Consider the following 19,349-nt stretch of genomic DNA (forward strand, 5'->3'; position numbering starts at 1 on the left):
GCCATCAGGGAGGAGAATCAGCAGCTGGAAGACCTCTCTCTCTGTCTCTACCTCTCTCTGTAACTCTGTCTTTCAAATAAATAAAATATTAATAATGTAAATGGCCTAAATTCTCCAATTAAAAGACCAAAGATTCACACAATTATTCTTAGGTGTTTAAATTTTAACTGAAAAATGATCCCTGTTAAATATAAGAGTAGGAATAAGAGAGGGAGGAGATGTACAATTTGGGACATGCTCAAGCTGACTTGCCCCAAATGGTGGAGTTAGAATCATGCCAGGGGATCCCAATTCAATCCCATCAAGGTGGCATGTACCAGAGCCATCTCACTAGTCCAAGTAATCAATTTCAGTTCACAATTGATCACACTGATAGGTCTAAGAGTCAAAGGGATCACACAAACAAGTCTAGTGTCTGCTAATACTAACTGATAGAATAAATAAAGGGAGAGAATGATCCAAGATGGGAAGCAGGATACACAGCAGACTCATAGAATGGCAGATGTCCTAAACAGCACTCTGGCCTCAGAATCATCCCTTAAGTCATGTGGATCCGGCTGAAAAGCCCATGAGAGTATTTCAAGCTTGGAAAGCCAAGACACCCTGGGGGAAAAAAAGGAAGACCTAAATGGAAGATCTCTGCGAGTGAGATCCCAGTGGAAAGAACAGGGCCAAAGAAGGAGGTACCTTTCTCTGAAGGGAGGAGAGAACCTCCACTTTGACTATGACCCTGTCGGAATAAGATCAAAGTCGGCGAACCCAAAAGGCTTCCATAGCCTTGGCAACTCATGACTAGAGCCTAGGGAGATTACTGACGCCATAAACAAGAGTGTCAAATTGTTAAGTCAACAACAGGAGTCACTGTGCACTTACTCCTCATGTAGGATCTCTGTCCTTAGTGTGTTGTCCAATGTGAAGTAACGCTATAACTAGTACTCAAACAGTATGTTACACTTTGTGTTTCTGTGTGGGTGCAAACTGATGAAATCTTTACTTAATATATACTGAATTGATCTTCGGTATATAAAGATAATTGAAAATGAATCTTGATGTGAATGGGGTAGGAGAGGGAGCGGTAGATGGGAGGGGTGTGAGTGGGAGGGAAATTATGGGGGGGGAAGCCATTGTAATCCATAAGCTGTACTTTGAAAATTTATATTTACTAAATAAAAAATTTTAAAAAACATGCTGAGGTGTGAAATAAAAAAAACAAAACAAAACAAAACAAAACAAAGACTCTGGATTAAAAAGCAAGATCCAACTGTTTGTTGATTAGAAGAAACATACCATCACAACAAAGATACATGAAGACTGAAAGTGAAAGGATGGAAAAGGGTATTCCATGCTAATGGAAAGCAAAATAAAAGCAAAATAGGCTATGCTAGTATCAGACAAAAGAGAGTTCATGACAAACATTTTTGAAAGAGACAAAGAAGGGCATTCTGTAATGATGGGATCAATTCAACAGGACGATGTAACTATAGTAGATACATATGCACATATGCTCAGAGCCCCTGGATATTTAAAACAAATGTTAATGGATCTAAAAGGAGACATAGATTACAATGTAATAGTAATGAGGGACTTCAACACACCCCACTTTCATCAATGGACAACTCAACTAAACAAAAAATTATAAAAGAAACAACAGAGCTGATAGACATTATGGACCAAATCAACCTAATTGATATCTACAGAACATTTCATCCCACAGCTGCAGAATACACATTCTTTTCATCAGTGCATGGAATGCTCCTTAGGATAGACAATAAGCCCTTGTCCTGTCGATGAACAACTTAATACTTTATCCCTTTCAGTACTTTTGTTCTAGTAATACCATTGGTTGAACTCTTTAATTAATTATTATTTAATTAATTGTAATTAATAATTACAATTATTCTTAGGTGTTTAAATTTAACTGAAAAGTGATTCCTGTTAAATATAAGAGTAGGAATAAGAGAGGGAGGAGATGTACAGTTTGGCACATGCTCAATTGGACTTACCCCTAATGGTAGAGCTAGAAACGTGCCAGGGGATTCCAATTCAATCCCATCAAGGTGGCATGTACCAATGCCATCTCACTAGTCCAAGTGATCAGTTTCAGTTCATAAGTGATCAAAAAGATAGCATTAAGTATCAAAGGTATTACATAAATAAGACCAGTGTCTGCAAATAATAATTCATAGAATTAAAAAGGAGAGAATGATACTACATGAGAGGTAGGATACACAGCAGACTCATAGAATGGAAGATGTCCTTAACAGCACCCTGGCCTCAGAATCAGCTCTTAAGGCATTCGGATCTGGCAAAAAAGCCCATGAGAGTATTTCAGGCTTGGAAAGCCAAGACACTCTGGCAAAAAATTGACCTAGATGAAAGCTCTCTGTGAGTGAGATCCCAGCTGAAAGAATGGGCTATCAAAGAAGGAGGTATCTTTCTCTGAAGGGAGGAGAGAACTTCCACTTTGACTATGGCCTTGTCTAAATAAATTCAGAGTTTGTGAACTCAAGAGACTTCTGTAGCCTTGGCAGCTCATGACAAGAGCCTTAGGTGATTACTGACGTCATAAATAAGAGTGTCAATTGTTAAACCAACAATGGGAATCACTGTGCACTTACTCCCCATGTAGGATCTCTGTCCTTAATGTGTTGTATTATGCGAATTAACAGTAAAACTACTACTCCAACAGTACTGTATACTTTGTGTGTCTGTGTGGGTGCAGTCTGTTGAAATCTTTACTTAGTATACACTAAGTTGATCTTCCGTATATAAGGATAATTAAAAATGAATCTTGATGAAGAATGGGATGGGAGAGGGAGTGGGAGATGGGATGATTTCGGGCGGGAGGGAATTTATTGGGGGAAGAGCCACTGTAATTCAAAAGTTGTACTTTGGAAATTTATATTTAATAAATAAAAGTTGAAAAAAATAATCAATAGCCTTTGTATACACAAACAATGCCATGGTTGAGAATGAAGTTGTAAAAATTATAAAAATGGTAGAATCACTTCTATACCTTATTCAATTTAGTACGGGATATATTAGCAAAAGCAATTATGGAGAAGAAAAAGAGTATTGAAATTGGAATGGATGAAGTCAAAATACCCATGTTTGCAGACAACATGATGCCATACATGGAAAAACCTGAGCACTCCACTGAAAAGCTATCCAAACTTATAAACTAACCCAGTGAATTTGTAGGTTATGAAATCAACATACAAAAGTGGTAGCATTTTTATACACCAGTAATATACTAGGTGATAGAGAGATCAAGACAGAAATACCATTCAGAAAGTGAAAGACTTCTACAGTAAAAATTATAAAACATCAATGAAAGAAATCAGCAAAGACACCCAAAAAATGAAAGATATTCCTCCATAAAATAATTAACTTTAAATTTATAGGTAAGTTAATAGCATAATGTGAAAATATAACAAAAACAAAACTTGACACAATATAAGATGAAACAGAAATTCATAATACCGAAATTTTTAAGTCTAACTAAGTAATTATTGAACACCCCCCAAAATCAATAAATATTAGAACTATAAAGAAAATAATTACACAATAAACACAAATAGCTGTAGACATTCTCGTGACTTGTGGAACAAAGTCCTGCTATCTTTACTCAAAAACATATAATTTTGAAATAATTACTTACTCTCATCTATGAGGCTCTCAGCTTCAGATTCTCTCCTTGAAACCAGATACATGTCTTCAGGTGATGTTGGGTTTAAAAGAAATGCTAAACAGAAAAATAGATCTATGATGAGACTTCTGGATACACCAAATAGTCAGAATATTTTCCTCTCATTTGTGTAAAATTAAATGCTAAGGACTTTAAAGCTATGTCCCTGGTACTTTTATCAAACATCACTTAGCTGCATTTACGTGCGCTAATTTCTGGGCTCTCCATTCTGTTCCATTGATCTCAGTGCTGTTTTTGATGCCACTATCATGATGTTTTTATGCCATTATTATACTGTCGTAGCATGCTTAGAAATCAGTTACTGGGATGCCTCCAGCTTGAATTTTTGCTCAAAGATTGCTTTGGCCATACTGGGTCTTTTGTGATTGTACATAAAGTTTAGGACTGTTATTTTCTAATTCTGTAAAGAATATCATTGGCATTTTGATAGGGATTGCATTGAATCTATAGATTGCTTTAGGCAACATGCACATTTTAAACATATTAATTCTTCAAATCATGAGAATGAGTATCTTTCCATTTATTGTACCCTTGGTTTCTTTCAAAAATGTCATAATTTCTACTATAGAGATCTTTCATTTCTTTGATTAAATTTAGTCATAAATATTTTATTGCTTTGTAGCTATTGTGAATGGAATTTGACTTGATTTCTCTTTCAGTGAGATCATTATTGGTTATATAAAAATGTCATTTTTTGTATGTTGATTTTGTAACCTAGATTTTACTAAATTGGTTTATCATTGCTAACATCTTTTTGGCAGAGTATTCAGGTTTATCCATGTACATTGTCATGTCATCTACAAACATGAATATTTTGAATTCTTCCTTTCCAATATTTTTAAAAGATTTACTTACTTACTTACTTGAAAGATGGCGTTACAGAGGAAGAGAGAGAGAGAGAGATCGATCTTCTATCCACTGGTTGACTCCCAGCCACAGTGGCCAGGGCTGGGCCAAACAAAAACCAGGAGCCAAGAACTTCATCTTGGCTGACGTAGGTGACAGGGCCCAGACGTTTGCTTCATCTTCTGCTGCTTTTCTTGGATCATTATCAGAGACTGGATCAGAAGTGGAGCAGCTGGGACACGAACTAATACCCATATGGGATGCCAGTATTGCAAGCAGCTGCTACACCTGTTATTACAATTCTGATGCCCTTATTTCTCCTAATTGTTCTTACTAAAGCACCAATACTATATTGAATAAGAGTAGTGAGTATGGACATACTTGTCTTCTTCCAGATCTGAGGAGAAATGCTTTTCACTTTTCCCATAAGGTATGATACTGGCTACTGGTGTCATATATAGGTTTTATAATTTTGAGGTATGTGTCTTCTAAACCTAATTAGTTGAGGGTTTTTAACATGAATGGATCTTAAATTTCTTCAAATATTCCACATCTATTGACATGTTCATATTGTTTCTATACATTTTGTTGGTGCAATTTATATTTTTTTATTGATTTCCAAATGTTGAACCACCCTTGCATTTCTTTTTTTTTTTTTTTTTTTTTTACAGGCAGAGTGGATAGTGAGAGAGAGAGAGAGACAGAGAGAAAGGTCTTCCTTTTTGCCGTTGGTTCACCCTCCAATGGCCACCACGGCTGGCACGCTGCGGCCAGCGCATCGCGCTGATCCAATGGCAGGAGCCAGGTGCTTCTCCTGGTCTCCCATGGGGTGCAGGGCCCAAGGACCTGGGCCATCCTCCACTGCACTCTCGGGCCATAGCAGAGAGCTGGCCTGGAAGAGGGGCAACCGGGACAGAATCCGGCGCTCCGAACCGGGACTAGAACCTGGTGAGCCGGCGCCGCAAGGTGGAGGATTAGCCTATTGAGCTGCGGCGCCGGCCAACCCTTGCATTGCTGGACCAAATCCCACTTGATCATAATGAATTTTTTAATGTAGTCTTAGATTTGGTTTGCTAATGTTTTGTTGAGAGATTTTACATCCATGTTCAGCAAGAATATTAGTACGTCATTCTCTTTTTTAAAAAGATTTATTTATTTATTTGAAAGGCAGAGTTATACAGAGAGAAGGAGGGACAGAGAGAAAGAGATGTTCCATCTGCTGGTTCAGTCCCCAAATGGCCACAATAGCTGGGACTGGGCCAGGCCAAAGCCAAGAGGCATGAGCTTTTCTCTGGGTCTCCCATGTGGGTCCAGCAGCCCAAAGACTTGGGCCATCTACTGCTTCTTTCCAAAGTACATTTGCAGGGAGCTTGGAGCAGCTAGGATTCAAACTGGTGCCCACATGGGATGCCAGCCCTGAAGGCAGCGGTTTCACCCACTGTGTCACTTCACCAGCCCCTGTCATTTTCTTTTTGTGTTGTGTCTTTGGTTTTGGTATTAGAGTGATGCTTTCTTTATGAAGAGTTTGAAAGTATTTTAACCTTTTCACTATTTTGAAATAGTCTTAAGAGTATTACAGTTAATACAGCTTTAAATATGTTGTCGAATTAAGCTAAAAAACCATCAATTCCTGAACTTTTCTTTGATGGGAGACTTTTAACTATGGTTTCAATATTATTGCTTGCTATGGGTCTGTTTAAATTTTCTATTATCTTCTCTCATTTTAAAAAATATTTATTTATTTATTTATTTATTTTTATTTGAAGAGCAGAGTGGAGAGGGAAAGGGAGGGGGGTGAGAGGAAGAGAGTGAGCTTCCATCCACTGGTTCACTCCTCAGATGGCCGGAATGGCTGGTTCTGTGCCAGGCTGAAGCCAAGAACCTGGAGCTTCCTCTGTGTCTCCCATGTGGGTGCAGGGGCCCAAGCATCTGTGACATCTGTTACTGCTTTCCTAGGTGCATTAGCAGGAAGCTTGGCCAGAAGCAGAGTAGCTGGTCTCCAAATGGCACTCCTATGGGATGCCAGCATTGCAGGCCGTGGCTTTGCCCACCATGCCACAAAGCTGGCCTGATTTCATCTTGGTCAGTTATTGTGTCTAGTAATTTACCCATTTATTTGAGGTTTTCCAATCTGTTGATCACAGTAGTTTCTTGTGGTCTTTTTCATTTCTGTCGTCTCCATTTTCATCTCCAATCTTATTCATTAGAGTGTTTACCTTTTCATTTTCTTGATCCTCTGTAGTTTTCTAGTTTCATTTTTGTTTATTTCTGTTATGATTTTTATCATTTCAAGCCTTCTGTTAATTTGGGGTTTAGTCTGTTCTTGTTTTTCTAAGTCCTTATTTTCATCATTAGATTATTTTAAATCTTCCTATTTTTTAATGTAAGCACTTACTATTATAAACTTCTCTTAATACTTATTTTGCTGATTGCATAGATTTTTTCACTTGTTTCCAGTAAGTTTATTTTTAACTTCTTTTACAATTCATTGGTCATTCAATATCATGTTTCCTTCAGGTAGTCTCAGTTCTGGTTTAGAGAAAGAGAGAGAGAGAGAGAGTGTGTGTGTGTGTGTGTGTGTGTGAAGATGCCATTCCTCCAGGTGGGAAGCCAGGATAGGAGTACGAGGCAGGGGCATGCTTTGATCCTCTGTTTCTGCTAGTTTTAAGACTCTCCATGCGATTTGAAGATACTGTCACTTTTTCCCTAAAGCTTTTCCTCAATCTTCTGGAAGTGTGGTTCTTCCACCATTGCTCTAAAACTGGTTTTCTGGCTTTGGTGGATGCACACCCCCTCTATTCAGGCATCTTGACCCATTTTCTGAAGTGGGAAATTTCCATGAATTTTAGTTTTCACGAGGGTGTATGAAATTTTGTTACATAGTAGTCATTGAATATTCAAATACCAATCAAAACGTGTCAAGGCTTTCAATTTTGTTATCTAGTTATTTTAGGATATTCACATGTGTAAAAAATATGAAATTTCTATTTCTACTAAATAGATCTCAAATAAATCTTCAGGACCAAAGGAAAGAAGATCTTATAAGTTCTTAAAATAATTTAATGATATGTATAAATATTATACTTACCCTTTCGTCTATCCAATCTAATTATTCTTTTTTTCCCTTTTCGCATTTGAGCTTCTGATTCCAAAGATTTTTCCTCAGGTGTAAGATCTGTATCTGATATTTTATAAGGAGATAAACAAAGAAATAATTTGGTGTAGTAAACAGAAAAATAGGTCAAATTTGAAATTTAAGATAAGCATACAGCAACATTGTCTCATTTTTATAAGGCTACAAGTAAATAACAACAATGGTAGATTTAACATGAAAATTGTTAGGAAGGTTTTTTTAAAGATTTTATTTATCTGAGAGTTAGAGTTACGGGGGGGGGTGAGAGACAGAGAGAAAGGTCTCCCATCTGCTGGTTTATTTTCTAGATGGCCACAATGGCTGGCGATGGGGACCAGGCTCAATCTAGGAGCCAGGAGCTTTCTCTGAATCTCCCACACATGTGTGGGCCGGCATCGAGGCTCACTTGGTTAATCCTCCACATGCGGCACCGGCACCCCGGGTTCTAGTCCCAGTTGGGGCGCCGGGTACTAGTCCTGGTTGCTCCTCTTCCAGTTCAGCTCTCTACTGTGGCCCGAGAGGGCAGTGAAGGATGGCCCAGGTGCTTGGGTCCCTGCACCCACATGGGAGACCAGGAGGAAGCTCCTGGCTCCTGGCTTCAGATCAGTGCAGCACCGCCCGTAGCAGCCATTAGGAGAGTGAACCAACGGTAGGAAGACCTTTCTCTCTGTCTCTCTCTCACTGTCTATAACTCTACCTGTCAATTAAAAAAAGAAACCTTACAGTTTAGAAGACAGTGGCAAGATATAGTTCGAATCTTAGGAGAAAAAAATTGTCAACCAAAAATAATGTACCCTGCAAAGCTCTCATTTACAAATGAAGATGAAATAAAGACCTTCCATAACAAATAGAAATCAAAAGAATTTGTCACTTCTCCAGCCTCACAAAAGATGCTTAAGGATGTACTACACACAGAAATACAGAAATCAAGCCACTACCATGGAAGAATGTAAAGACAGAAAATCTCTCAGTAAAAGTGCAAACAAAATCCAAAGCAAATGATAGGAACATTTGCAGAAAAATGGCAGGGTCAAGTTGTTACTTATCAATAGTTAACATGAATATAAATGGCCTCAACTCTACAGTTAAAAGATACAGGCTGGCTGAATGTATTAAAAAGCAAGACCCATCTATTTGCTGTCTACAAGAAACACACTTCACCAACAAAGATACACATAGACAAAAAGTTAAAGGATGGAAAAAGATATTCCATGCTAATGAGGAAAAAAGGGCAGGTGAAGTCATCCAATTATCAGATAAAATAGACTTTAACATAAAAACTGTTAAAGACAAAGAAGGAAACTATATAGTGATTAAGGGATCAATACAATAGGAAGATGTAACAATAAATGTATATGCACCCAACTACAGGGCACCTGGCTATCTAAAAGCACTATTAACAGAACTAAAGGGAGAGATAGACTCCAGTACAATAGTAATGGTAGACTTCAACACTATACTTTCATCATTGAATATATCAACCAGACAGAAAAGCTACAAAAAAACAGAGCTAATCAACACTATTGACCAAATGGACCTAACTGATATCTGCAGAACTTTTCACCCCACTGTGGCAGAATACACATTCTTCTCATCAGTGCATGGAACTTTCTCTAGTATAGACTACATACTAAGCCATAAAGCATGTCTCAGCAAATTCAAAAAAATCAAAATCATACCATGCACGTTCTCTGATCACAATGGATTGAAGCTCAAAATAAAAAACTCAAGAATTTCAAGAACATAAGCAAATACATGGAGACTGAAAAATACACTCCTAAATGAACAGTGGGTCATAAAAGAAATCAAAAGACAAATAAAAAAATTTGGGGAAAGGAATGAAGATAATACCTCATACCAAAACTTATGGGATACAGCAAAAGCAGTGTTAAAAGAAAAGTTTATAGCAATTAGTGCCTATATCAAGAAACTGGAAAGGCACCAAATAAATAAGTTGTCAATACTTCTCAAGGACTTAGAAAAACAACAAAGCAAACCCCAAATTAGTAGGAGGAAAGAAGTAATTAAAATTAAGGAAAAGATCGATGAAATGAAGAGCTGTTTTTTGGAAAAAATAAACAAAATAGACAAGCCATAGGTCCATATGACCAAAAAAAGAGGGAGAAGACCAAAAATCAACAAAGTCAGAGATGAAAAAGGAAATGAAACAACAGACACCACAGAAATAAAAAGAATCACCAGGAATTACTACAAAGAACTGCATGCCAACAATTCAGGAAACCCAGAAGAAATGGATAGATTCCTAGACACATACAACCTACCTACACTGAATCATAAAGACAAGTAACAAACCCAAAACTAGTAGGAAAAAAGACATAATTCAAATTAGAGAAATCAACAAAATTGAATTAAAAAATTCCAAAAGAGCAACAGCTGTTTTTTTTTTTTTTGAAAAAATTAAAAAAAATTGACACAGCATTGGCCAAACTAACAAAAAGGAGAGAGAAGACCCAAATCAATAAAATTAGAGATGAAAAGGAATTGTGGCAACAGATACAACAGAAATAAAAAGAATCATGAGAAATTACAACAAAGAGCTGAATGCTAACAAACTGAGAAACACAGAAAAATGGATAGATTCCTGGACACATACGACCTACCTAAATTGAGCCATGAAGACATAGAAAATCTAAGCAGACCCAAAAACCAATACAGAAATTGAAACAATAATAAAGACTTCAAAACAAAAGAAGCCCAGGGCTGGATGGCTTCACTGTGGAACTCTACAAGACATTTAAAGAATAACTAACTCCAATTCTTCTCAAGCTATTCAAAACAATTGAAAGGAAGGGTGCCCTCCCAAATCTTTTCTATGAAGCCAACATCACCTTAATTCCTAAACCCAGAAAAGATACAACAGAGAAAGAGAACTACAGACCAATTTCCCTGTTAAACATAGATTAAAAAATCCTCGGGGAGCGGCAAGATGGTGGAATAGGAAGGGAGCACACTGATAGTCCAGGAGAGACAGTTTAATAAAAGTGGAGATACTGCAGGTTCAAGGAAGAGTAGGGGAAGAAACAGCAGAGGAAACTCTTCTGGAACTAGTGATTCACAGTGGACCTGCGTGGAGAGTGTGGGAGCCCACAGTTCAGGACACCAGCAGCAGACTCAACACACCATCACTGGAACGCGAGGTGAGCCAAATCTCAATAGCCCGAGACACCGGCAGGCAAGTGGAAAGAGGAGACTAGAGGGAATGACCTCGTGGGGAAAAGTTCACCAGGCTAACTAGAAGAGAGAAAGAGAGAAGAAAAAAAAAGTGACCAATATGGACACGAGTTTCTCTCTCTCCGCTCACCTCTCAAAGGCGAGCAAGACAAAGAGCAGGGGCCATCTTGGACATGAGTCTTAAGCAGGACGACCTCAGGTCTGCACCAGTCCTGAGCCTAGCAGAAAAACCTAACTCTGGTGGCGGGGTGTGTGTGTGTGTGTGTGTGTGTGTGAATTAACAGGAGATTAGGACCTAGTGAATGTCTGGTGCTACTGCACTGAGGCTGTGAAAAAAAGAGACGGTGGGGGAGAGAACTCCCGGAATTCACGTGAGTACTCTCCAGAGATGCTACAATTCGGTAACCTTGGCAACCCAGTGGGAGACTGCAGGAGAATTTGAGCCCACACTGAGGGCAGGACAGATTCCCTATGTGGTCCTTGGGAAAGAGCTTCTGATCTCTGGCTCCTGTGGGTATATCATTTGCCTGCTAACTACCTCCAATTCCATTCAGCTGTGCAGAATTACTTCCCTTTTGAATCAAAAAAAAAAAAAAAAGAAAGAAAGAAAGAGAGAGAGAGAGATTTACCACGCCTAACCTGAGAGTGTCACCTTTGGCACACCCTTAACCCTGAGGAACCAGAGCTCTCAGGCCACACCCATCTCAAGCCTCTAAGGCTCCATCAAAAACAGACAGTCCACTTAATCTAGAGTCATAGTATAAAAAGAAAAAACACCACAGTGAAGAAACCAAAGAATATCTCCAATATGCCAAACAACAAACGCAAAAACCGAGGTAATAAGAACAAGGAAGACACTATGATGCCCCCAAATGAAAAAGACACCCCAATTCAAGATTATGAAGATGATGAGATAGAAGAAATGCAAGAAATGGATCTCAAAAAATTGATAAGAACATTAAGAAGTTCTCAAAAACAAATTCTTGAACTACAGAAATCCTTAATGGACAAGATAGAAAATCTTTCTCGCGAAAATGAAATATTAAGGAGGAATCAAAATGAAATGAAACAACTAGTAGAACATGAAACTGTGATAGTGACGAGATATCATAATGAAATGAAGAATTCAATAGATCAAATGAAAAACACATTAGAGAGCCTTAAAAACAGAATGCATGAAGAAGAAGAGATAATAACAGACTTAGAAGACAGAGAACAGGAAAGGATACAGTCAAACCAAAGAAGAGAAGAGGAAATTAGAAATCTAAAAAATATTGTGGGGAATCTACAGGATAATATTAAAAAACCCAACATTCGGGTTCTAGGAGTTACTGAAGGCATGGAGAGGGAGAAAGGATTTGAATGCTTTTTTAGTGAGATAATAGCAGAAAATTTCCCAATACTCCACTCTCAGAAATAGATCAACTGGACAGAAGATCAACAAGGATACAGTAGATTTAAGCAACACTGTAGCCCAAATGGATCCAACAGATATCTACAGAACTTTCCATCCTACACATAAAGAATTTACATTCTTCTCAGCAGTACATGGAACCTTCTCTGGGATTGACCACATACTAGGCCATAAAGCAAGTCTCAACAAATTCAAAAGAATTATGATCATATGATGCAGCTTCTCAGACCATAGGGGAATGAAGTTGGAAATTAGCAACTCAGGAATCCCTAGAGCATATGCAAACACATGGAGATTGAACAACATGCTCCTGAATGAACAATGGGTCATAGAAGAAATCAAAAAGAGAAACAATGATTTCAAAAACTTTCTGGAAGTAAATAAGGACAACAGCACAACATACCAAAACTTATGGGATACAGCAAACGCAGTGTTAAGAGGAAAGTTTATAGCAATAGGTGCCTACATCAAGAAATTGGAAAGGCACCAAATAAATGAGCTTTCAGCGCATCTCAAGGACCTAGAAAATCTGCAGCAAACCAGACCCAATCTAGTAGGAGAAGAGAAATAATTAAAACCAGAGAAGAAATTAACAGGATTGAATCAAAAAAAAATTACAAAAAATCAGCCAAGCGAAGAGCTGGTTTTTTGAAAAAATAAACAAAATTGACACCCCACTGGCCCAACTAACTAAAAAAAGAAAAGACCCAAATCAATAAAATCAGAGATGAAAAAGGAAATGTAACAACAGACACCACAGAAATAAAAAGAATCATCAGAAATTACTACAAGGACTTGTATGCCAGCAAACAGGGAAACCTATCAGAAATGGATAGATTCCTGGACACATGCAACCTACCTAAATTGAACCAGGAAGACATCGAAAACCTAAACAGACCCATAACTGAGACAGAAATTGAAACAGTAATAAAGGCCCTCCCAACAAAGAAAAGCCCAGGACCAGATGAATTCACTGCTGAATTCTACCAGACATTTAAAGAAGAACTGACTCCAATTCTTCTCAAACTATTCAGAACAATCGAAAAAGATGGAATCCTCCCAAATTCATTCTATGAAGCCAGAATCACATAATTCCTAAGCCAGAAAAAGATGCAGCACTGAAAGAGAATTACAGACCAATATCCCTGATGAACATAGATGCAAAAATCCTCAATAAAATTCTCGCCAATAGAATGCAACAACACATCAGAAAGATCATCCACCCAGACCAAGTGAGATTTATCCCTGGTACGCAGGGATGGTTCAATGTTCGCAAAACAATCAATGTGATACACCACATTAACAGACTGCAGAAGAAAAACCATATGATTATCTCAATAGACGTAGAGGAAGGAACATTCCTCAATACAATCAAAGCAATCTATGAAAAACCCACGGCCAACATCCTATTGAATGGGGAAAAGTTGGAAGCATTTCCACTGAGATCTGGTACCAGACAGGGATGCCCACTCTCACCACTGCTATTCAATATAGTTCTGGAAGTTTTAGCCAGAGCTATTAGGCAAGAAAAAGAAATTAAAGGGATACAAATTGGGAAGGAAGAAGTCAAACTATCCCTCTTTGCAGATGATATGATTCTTTACTTAGAGGATCCAAAGAACTCTACTAAGAGACTATTGGAACTCATAAAGGAGTTTGGCAAAGTAGCAGGATAAAAAATCAATGCATAAAAATCAACAGCCTTTGTATACATAGGCAATGCCACGGCTGAGGAAGAACATCTAAGATCAATCCCATTCACAGTAGCCACAAAAACAATCAAATACCTTGGAATAAACTTAACCAAGGACGTTAAAGATCTCTACGACAAAAATTACAAAATCTTAAAGAAATTGAAGAGGATACCAAAAAATGGAAAATTTTCCATGCTCAAGGATTAGAAGAATCAATATCATCAAAATGTCCATTCTCCCAAAAGTAATTTATAGATTAAATGTGATACCAATCAAGATACCAAAGACATTCTTCTCAGATCTGGAATAAAAATGATGCTGAAATTCATATGGAGACACAGGAGAACAACAGAAACAAAGCCAGAGGCATCACAATACCAGATTTCAGGACATACTACAGGGCAGTTATAATCAAAACAGCATGGTACTGGTACAGAAATAGATGGATAGACCAATGGAACAGAATTGAAACACCAGAAATCAATCCAAACATCTACAGCCAACTTATATTTGATCAAGGATCCAAAACCAATCCCTGGATTAAGGATAGTCTATTCAATAAATGGTGTGGGGAAAACTGGATTTCCATGTGCAGAAGCATGAAGCAAGACCCCTACCTTTCACCTTACACAAAAATCCACTTAACATGGATTAAAGACTTAAATCTACGACCTGACACCTTCAAATTATTAGAGAACATTGGAGAAACCCTGCAAGATATAAGTACCAGCAAAGACTTCTTGGAAAAGACCCCAGAAGCACAGGCAGTTAAAGCCAAAATTAACATCTGGGATTGCATCAAATTGAGAAGTTTCTGTACTGCAAAAGAAACAGTCAGGAGAGTGAAGAAACAACCGACAGAATGGGAAAGAATATTTGCAAACTATGCAACATATAAAGGGTGGATAACCAGAATCTACAAAGAGATCAAGAAACTCCAGAACATCAAAACAAACAACCCACTTAAGAGATGGGCCAAGGACCTCAATAGACATTTTTCAAAAGAGGAAATCCAAATGGCCAACAGACACATGAAAAAATGTTCAAGATCACTAGCAATCAGGGAAATGCAAAGCAAAACCACAATGAGGTTTCACCTCACCCTGGTTAGAATGGCTCACATACAGAAATCTACCAACAACAGATACTGGCGAGGATGTGGGGAAAAAGGGACACTAATCCATGGCTGGTTGGAATGCAAACTGGTCAAGCCACTATGGAAGTCAGTCTGTAGATTTCTCAGAAACCTGAATATAACCCTATCATACAATACAGCCATCCCACTCCTTGGAATTTATCCAAAGGAAATTAAATTGACAAACAAAAAAGCTGTCTGCACCTTAATGTTTATTGCAACTCAATTCACAATAGCTAAGACCTGGAATCAACCCAAATGCCCATCAACAGTAGACTGGATAAAGAAATTATGGGACATGTACTCTATAGAATACTATAGAGCAGTAAAAAAAAAAAAAAAACACAATGAAATCCGGTCTTTTGCAACAAAATGGAGGAATCTGGAAAACATTATGCTGAGCGAATTAAGCCAGTCCCAAAGGGACAGATATCATATGTTCTCCCTGATTGGTGACAACTGAGCACAAAAAAGGAAACCTGTTGAAGTGAAATGGACACTATGAGAAACAGTGACTTGATCAGCCCTTGTCCTGACTGTTGCCGTACAATTTAATACTTTATTCCTTTTAGTATTTTTTTGTTCTAGTTAATATTATTGGTTGAACCCTGTAATTAACACACAATTATTCTTAGGTGTTTAAATTTAACTGAAAAGTGATCCCTGTTAAATATAAGGGTGGGAATAAGAGAGGGAGGAGATGTACAATTTGGGACATGCTCAAGCTGACTTGCCCCAAATGGTGGAGTTAGAATCATGCCAGGGGATCCCAATTCAATCCCATCAAGGTGGCATGTACCAATGCCATCTCACTAGTCCAAATGATCAATTTCAGTTCACAACTGATCACACTGATAGGTCTAAGAGTCAAAGGGATCACACAAACAAGATTTGTGTCTGCTAATACTAACTGATAAAATAAAAAAGGGAGAGAATGATCCAAGATGGGAAGCAGGATACACAGCAGACTCATAGAATGGCAGATGTCCTAAACAGCACTCTGGCCTCAGAATCATCCCTTAAGGTATTCGGATCTGGCTTTAGAGCCTATGAGAGTATTTTAGGCATGGAAAGCCAAGACACTCTGGCAAAAAAAAAAAATGACCTAAATGAAAGATCTCTGTGTGTGAGATCCCAGAGGAAAGAATGGGCCATCAAAGGAGGAGGTACCTTTCTCTGAAGGGAGGAGAGAACGTCCACTTTGACTATGACCCTGTCTAAATAAGATCAAAGTCGGCGAACCCAAAAGGCTTCCATAGCCTTGGCAACTCATGACTAGAGCCGAGGGAGATTACTGACACCATAAACAGGAGTTTCAAATTGTTAAGTCAACAACAGGAGTCACTGTGTACTTACTTCTCATGTGGGATCTGTCCTTAATGTGTTGTCCAATGTGAAGTAATGCTATAACTAGTACTGAAACAGTATTTTACACTTTATGTTCTGTGTGGGTGCAAACTGATGAAATCTTTACTTAATATATACTAAATCAATCTTCTGTATATAAAGATAATTGAAAATGAATCTTGATGTGAATGGAATGGGAGAGGGAGCGGTAGATGGGAGGGGTGCGAGTGGGAGGGAAATTATTGGGGGGGAGCCATTGTAATCCATAAACTGTACTTTGGAAATTTATATTTATTAAATAAAAGTTTTTAAAAAAAGAATCTTATACAACAAAAACAAAGCCAGAGGCATCACAATACCAGATTTCAAGACATACTATAAGGCAGTTATAATCCAAACAGCTTTGTAATGCTACAAAAACAGATGGATAGACCAATGGAACAGAGCAAAACATGACAAATCAGTCCAAACATCTACAACCAATTTACATTTAACCAAGGAGCTAAAACCAATTACTCGAGCAAGGACAATCTCTTCCACAAATGGTGCTGGGAAAACTGGATTTCCACATGCAGAAGACCCCTACCTTACACCTTACACAAAAATCCACTTAACATGGATTAAAGATCTAAATCTATGACCTGACACCATCAAATTATTAGAGAACATTGGGGAAACCCTGCAAGACACTGGTATAGGCAAAAATTCTTGGAAAAGACCCCAGAGCACAAGCAGTCAAAGCCAAAATTAACAAGTGAGATTCCATCAAATTGAGAAGTTTCTGTATTTCTAAAGAAACACTCAGGAAAGTGAAGAGGCAACCGATATAATGGAGTACTTTTTGCAAAGTATTTAACTGATAAAGGATTAGTAACCAGAATATACAAACAGATCAAGAAACTAAACAGCAACGAAACAAACAACCCAGTTAAGAAATTTGCAAAGGACTTGCACAGGCATTTTTAGAAAAAGGAAATCCAAATGGCCAACAGACACCTGAAAGAATGTTCAGGATCACTAGCTGTCAGGGAAATGCAAATCAAAACTACACCTCATACTGATTATAATGGCTCTCATACAGAAATCACAGACAACAGATGCTGGCAAGGATGTGGGGGGAATGGTACCCTAATACACTATTGGTGGGAATGTAAACTGGTAAAGCCAAAACAGAAGACAATATGGAGATAATTCAGAAATCTGAATAGAGACCTACATATGACCCAGCCATCCCACTCCTGGGAATTTACCAAGAGGAAATGAAATCAGTAAATAAAGTGCACCTCCATGTTTATTATAGCTCAATTCACAATAGCTAAGACATGGAATCAACCTAAATGCTCTTCAACTGAAGATTGCATAAAGAACTTATGGGATATGTACACCACAGAACACTACACAGCTTTTTACAAAAAGAAATCCAATCATTTGCAAGAAACCAGATGAATCTGGAAACACCATATTAGTGAAATAAGCCAGTCCCAAAGGGACAAATACCATATGTTCTCCCTGATCTGTGAGAACTAGTAGAGCACCTAAAGAAAATCTGTAAAAGTGAAATAGACACTTTGAGAAGAAATGACTTGAACAGCCCTTGTCTCAACTGTCAAGGAATAGTTTTTTTTTCCTTTTTCACACTACTTGTTGAACTCTTTACTTAACATAGAGTCAATCACATGTGTATAAAGTTAATTGAGAATGGATCTCAGTAAAATCAGGAGTGAGGATAAGAGGGAAGAGGTAGTTTGTAACTGTAAAGCTATATAGTTCTGCATACATTCCTACAAACTTCTAAGGGTACAGTTTGAAAACTTGTCATGGGATTACAAATCCTATTATGATTGGTGGCAAAAATGCCATCTTAATGGTTAAAGTGATCATATTAAGTATTTTTTTTAATCTTTTATTTAATGAATATAAATTTCCAAAGTACGACTCATGGGTTACAATGGCTTTCCCCCCGCTACCGTCCCTCCCACCCACAACCCTCCCCTTTCCCACTCCCTCTCCCCTTCCATTCACATCAAGATTCATTTTCGATTATCTTAATATACAGAAGATCAGCTTAGTATACCTTAAGTAAGTATTTCAACAGTTTGCTCCCACACAGAAACATAAAGTGAAAAATAATAGATGATTTTTTTTTAAATGATGATGAAATCAGATCAGACCTATTGTCATGTTTAATCCCAGTGAGAGTCAAGTTGGGAATTGATAATTTCTTTTTTTTTTTTTTTTTACAGAAGATCAGTTTAGTGTACATTAAGTAAAGATTTCAATCGTTTGCACCCCCATAGAAACACAAAGTGAAATATACTGTTTGAGTACTCGTTATAGCATTAAGCCTCAGTGTACAGCACATTAAGGACAGAGATCCTACATGAGGAGTAAGTGCACAGTGACTCCTGTTGTTGACTTTACAAATTGACACTCCTGTTTATGGCATCAATAATCTCCCTATTCACCAGTCATGAGTTTCCAAGGCTATGGAAGCCCCTTGAGTTCTCCGACTCTTATCTTGTTTAGACAAGGTCATAGTCAAAGTGGAGGTTCTCTCCTCCCTTCAGAGAAAGGCACCTCCCTCTTTGAAGACCTGTTCTTTCCACTGGGATCTCACTCACAGAGATCTTTTTGCCAGAGTGTCTTGGCTTTCCATGCCTGAAATACTCTCATGGGCTTTTCAGCCAGATCCGAGTGCCTTTAGGGCTGATTCTGAGGCCAGAGTGCTATTTAGGACATCCGCCATTCTATGAGTCTGCTGAGTGTCTCACTTCCCATGTTGGATCACTCTCCCCTTTATTTATTCTATCGGTTGGTGTTAGCAGATACTAGACTTGTTTATGTGCTCCCTTTGACTCTTAGTCCTTTCATTATGATCA

The 19,349-nt window shown here is 38.0% G+C and overlaps 1 protein-coding gene across 1 annotated transcript in view; it reads right to left on the bottom strand.

The window, feature by feature from the left end:
• The window catches only part of LOC103352374 (uncharacterized), an 87,397-nt gene that overhangs the window by 54,693 nt on the left and 13,355 nt on the right, over nucleotides 1–19,349 (bottom strand). Inside the window, exons 2-3 of the mRNA XM_089311281.1 lie at nucleotides 7,644–7,736; nucleotides 3,662–3,745 (exon numbers count right to left, since the gene is read on the bottom strand). Coding sequence (XP_089167407.1) covers nucleotides 3,662–3,745; nucleotides 7,644–7,736 — 177 coding nt within the window. The remainder of the gene's footprint in view (nucleotides 1–3,661; nucleotides 3,746–7,643; nucleotides 7,737–19,349) is intronic.

Source organism: Oryctolagus cuniculus, chromosome 13 (assembly GCF_051225735.1).
Source record: "Oryctolagus cuniculus isolate XC-2025 breed Fujian yellow rabbit chromosome 13, ASM5122573v1, whole genome shotgun sequence".
In the NCBI taxonomy this organism is placed as follows: domain Eukaryota; kingdom Metazoa; phylum Chordata; class Mammalia; order Lagomorpha; family Leporidae; genus Oryctolagus; species Oryctolagus cuniculus.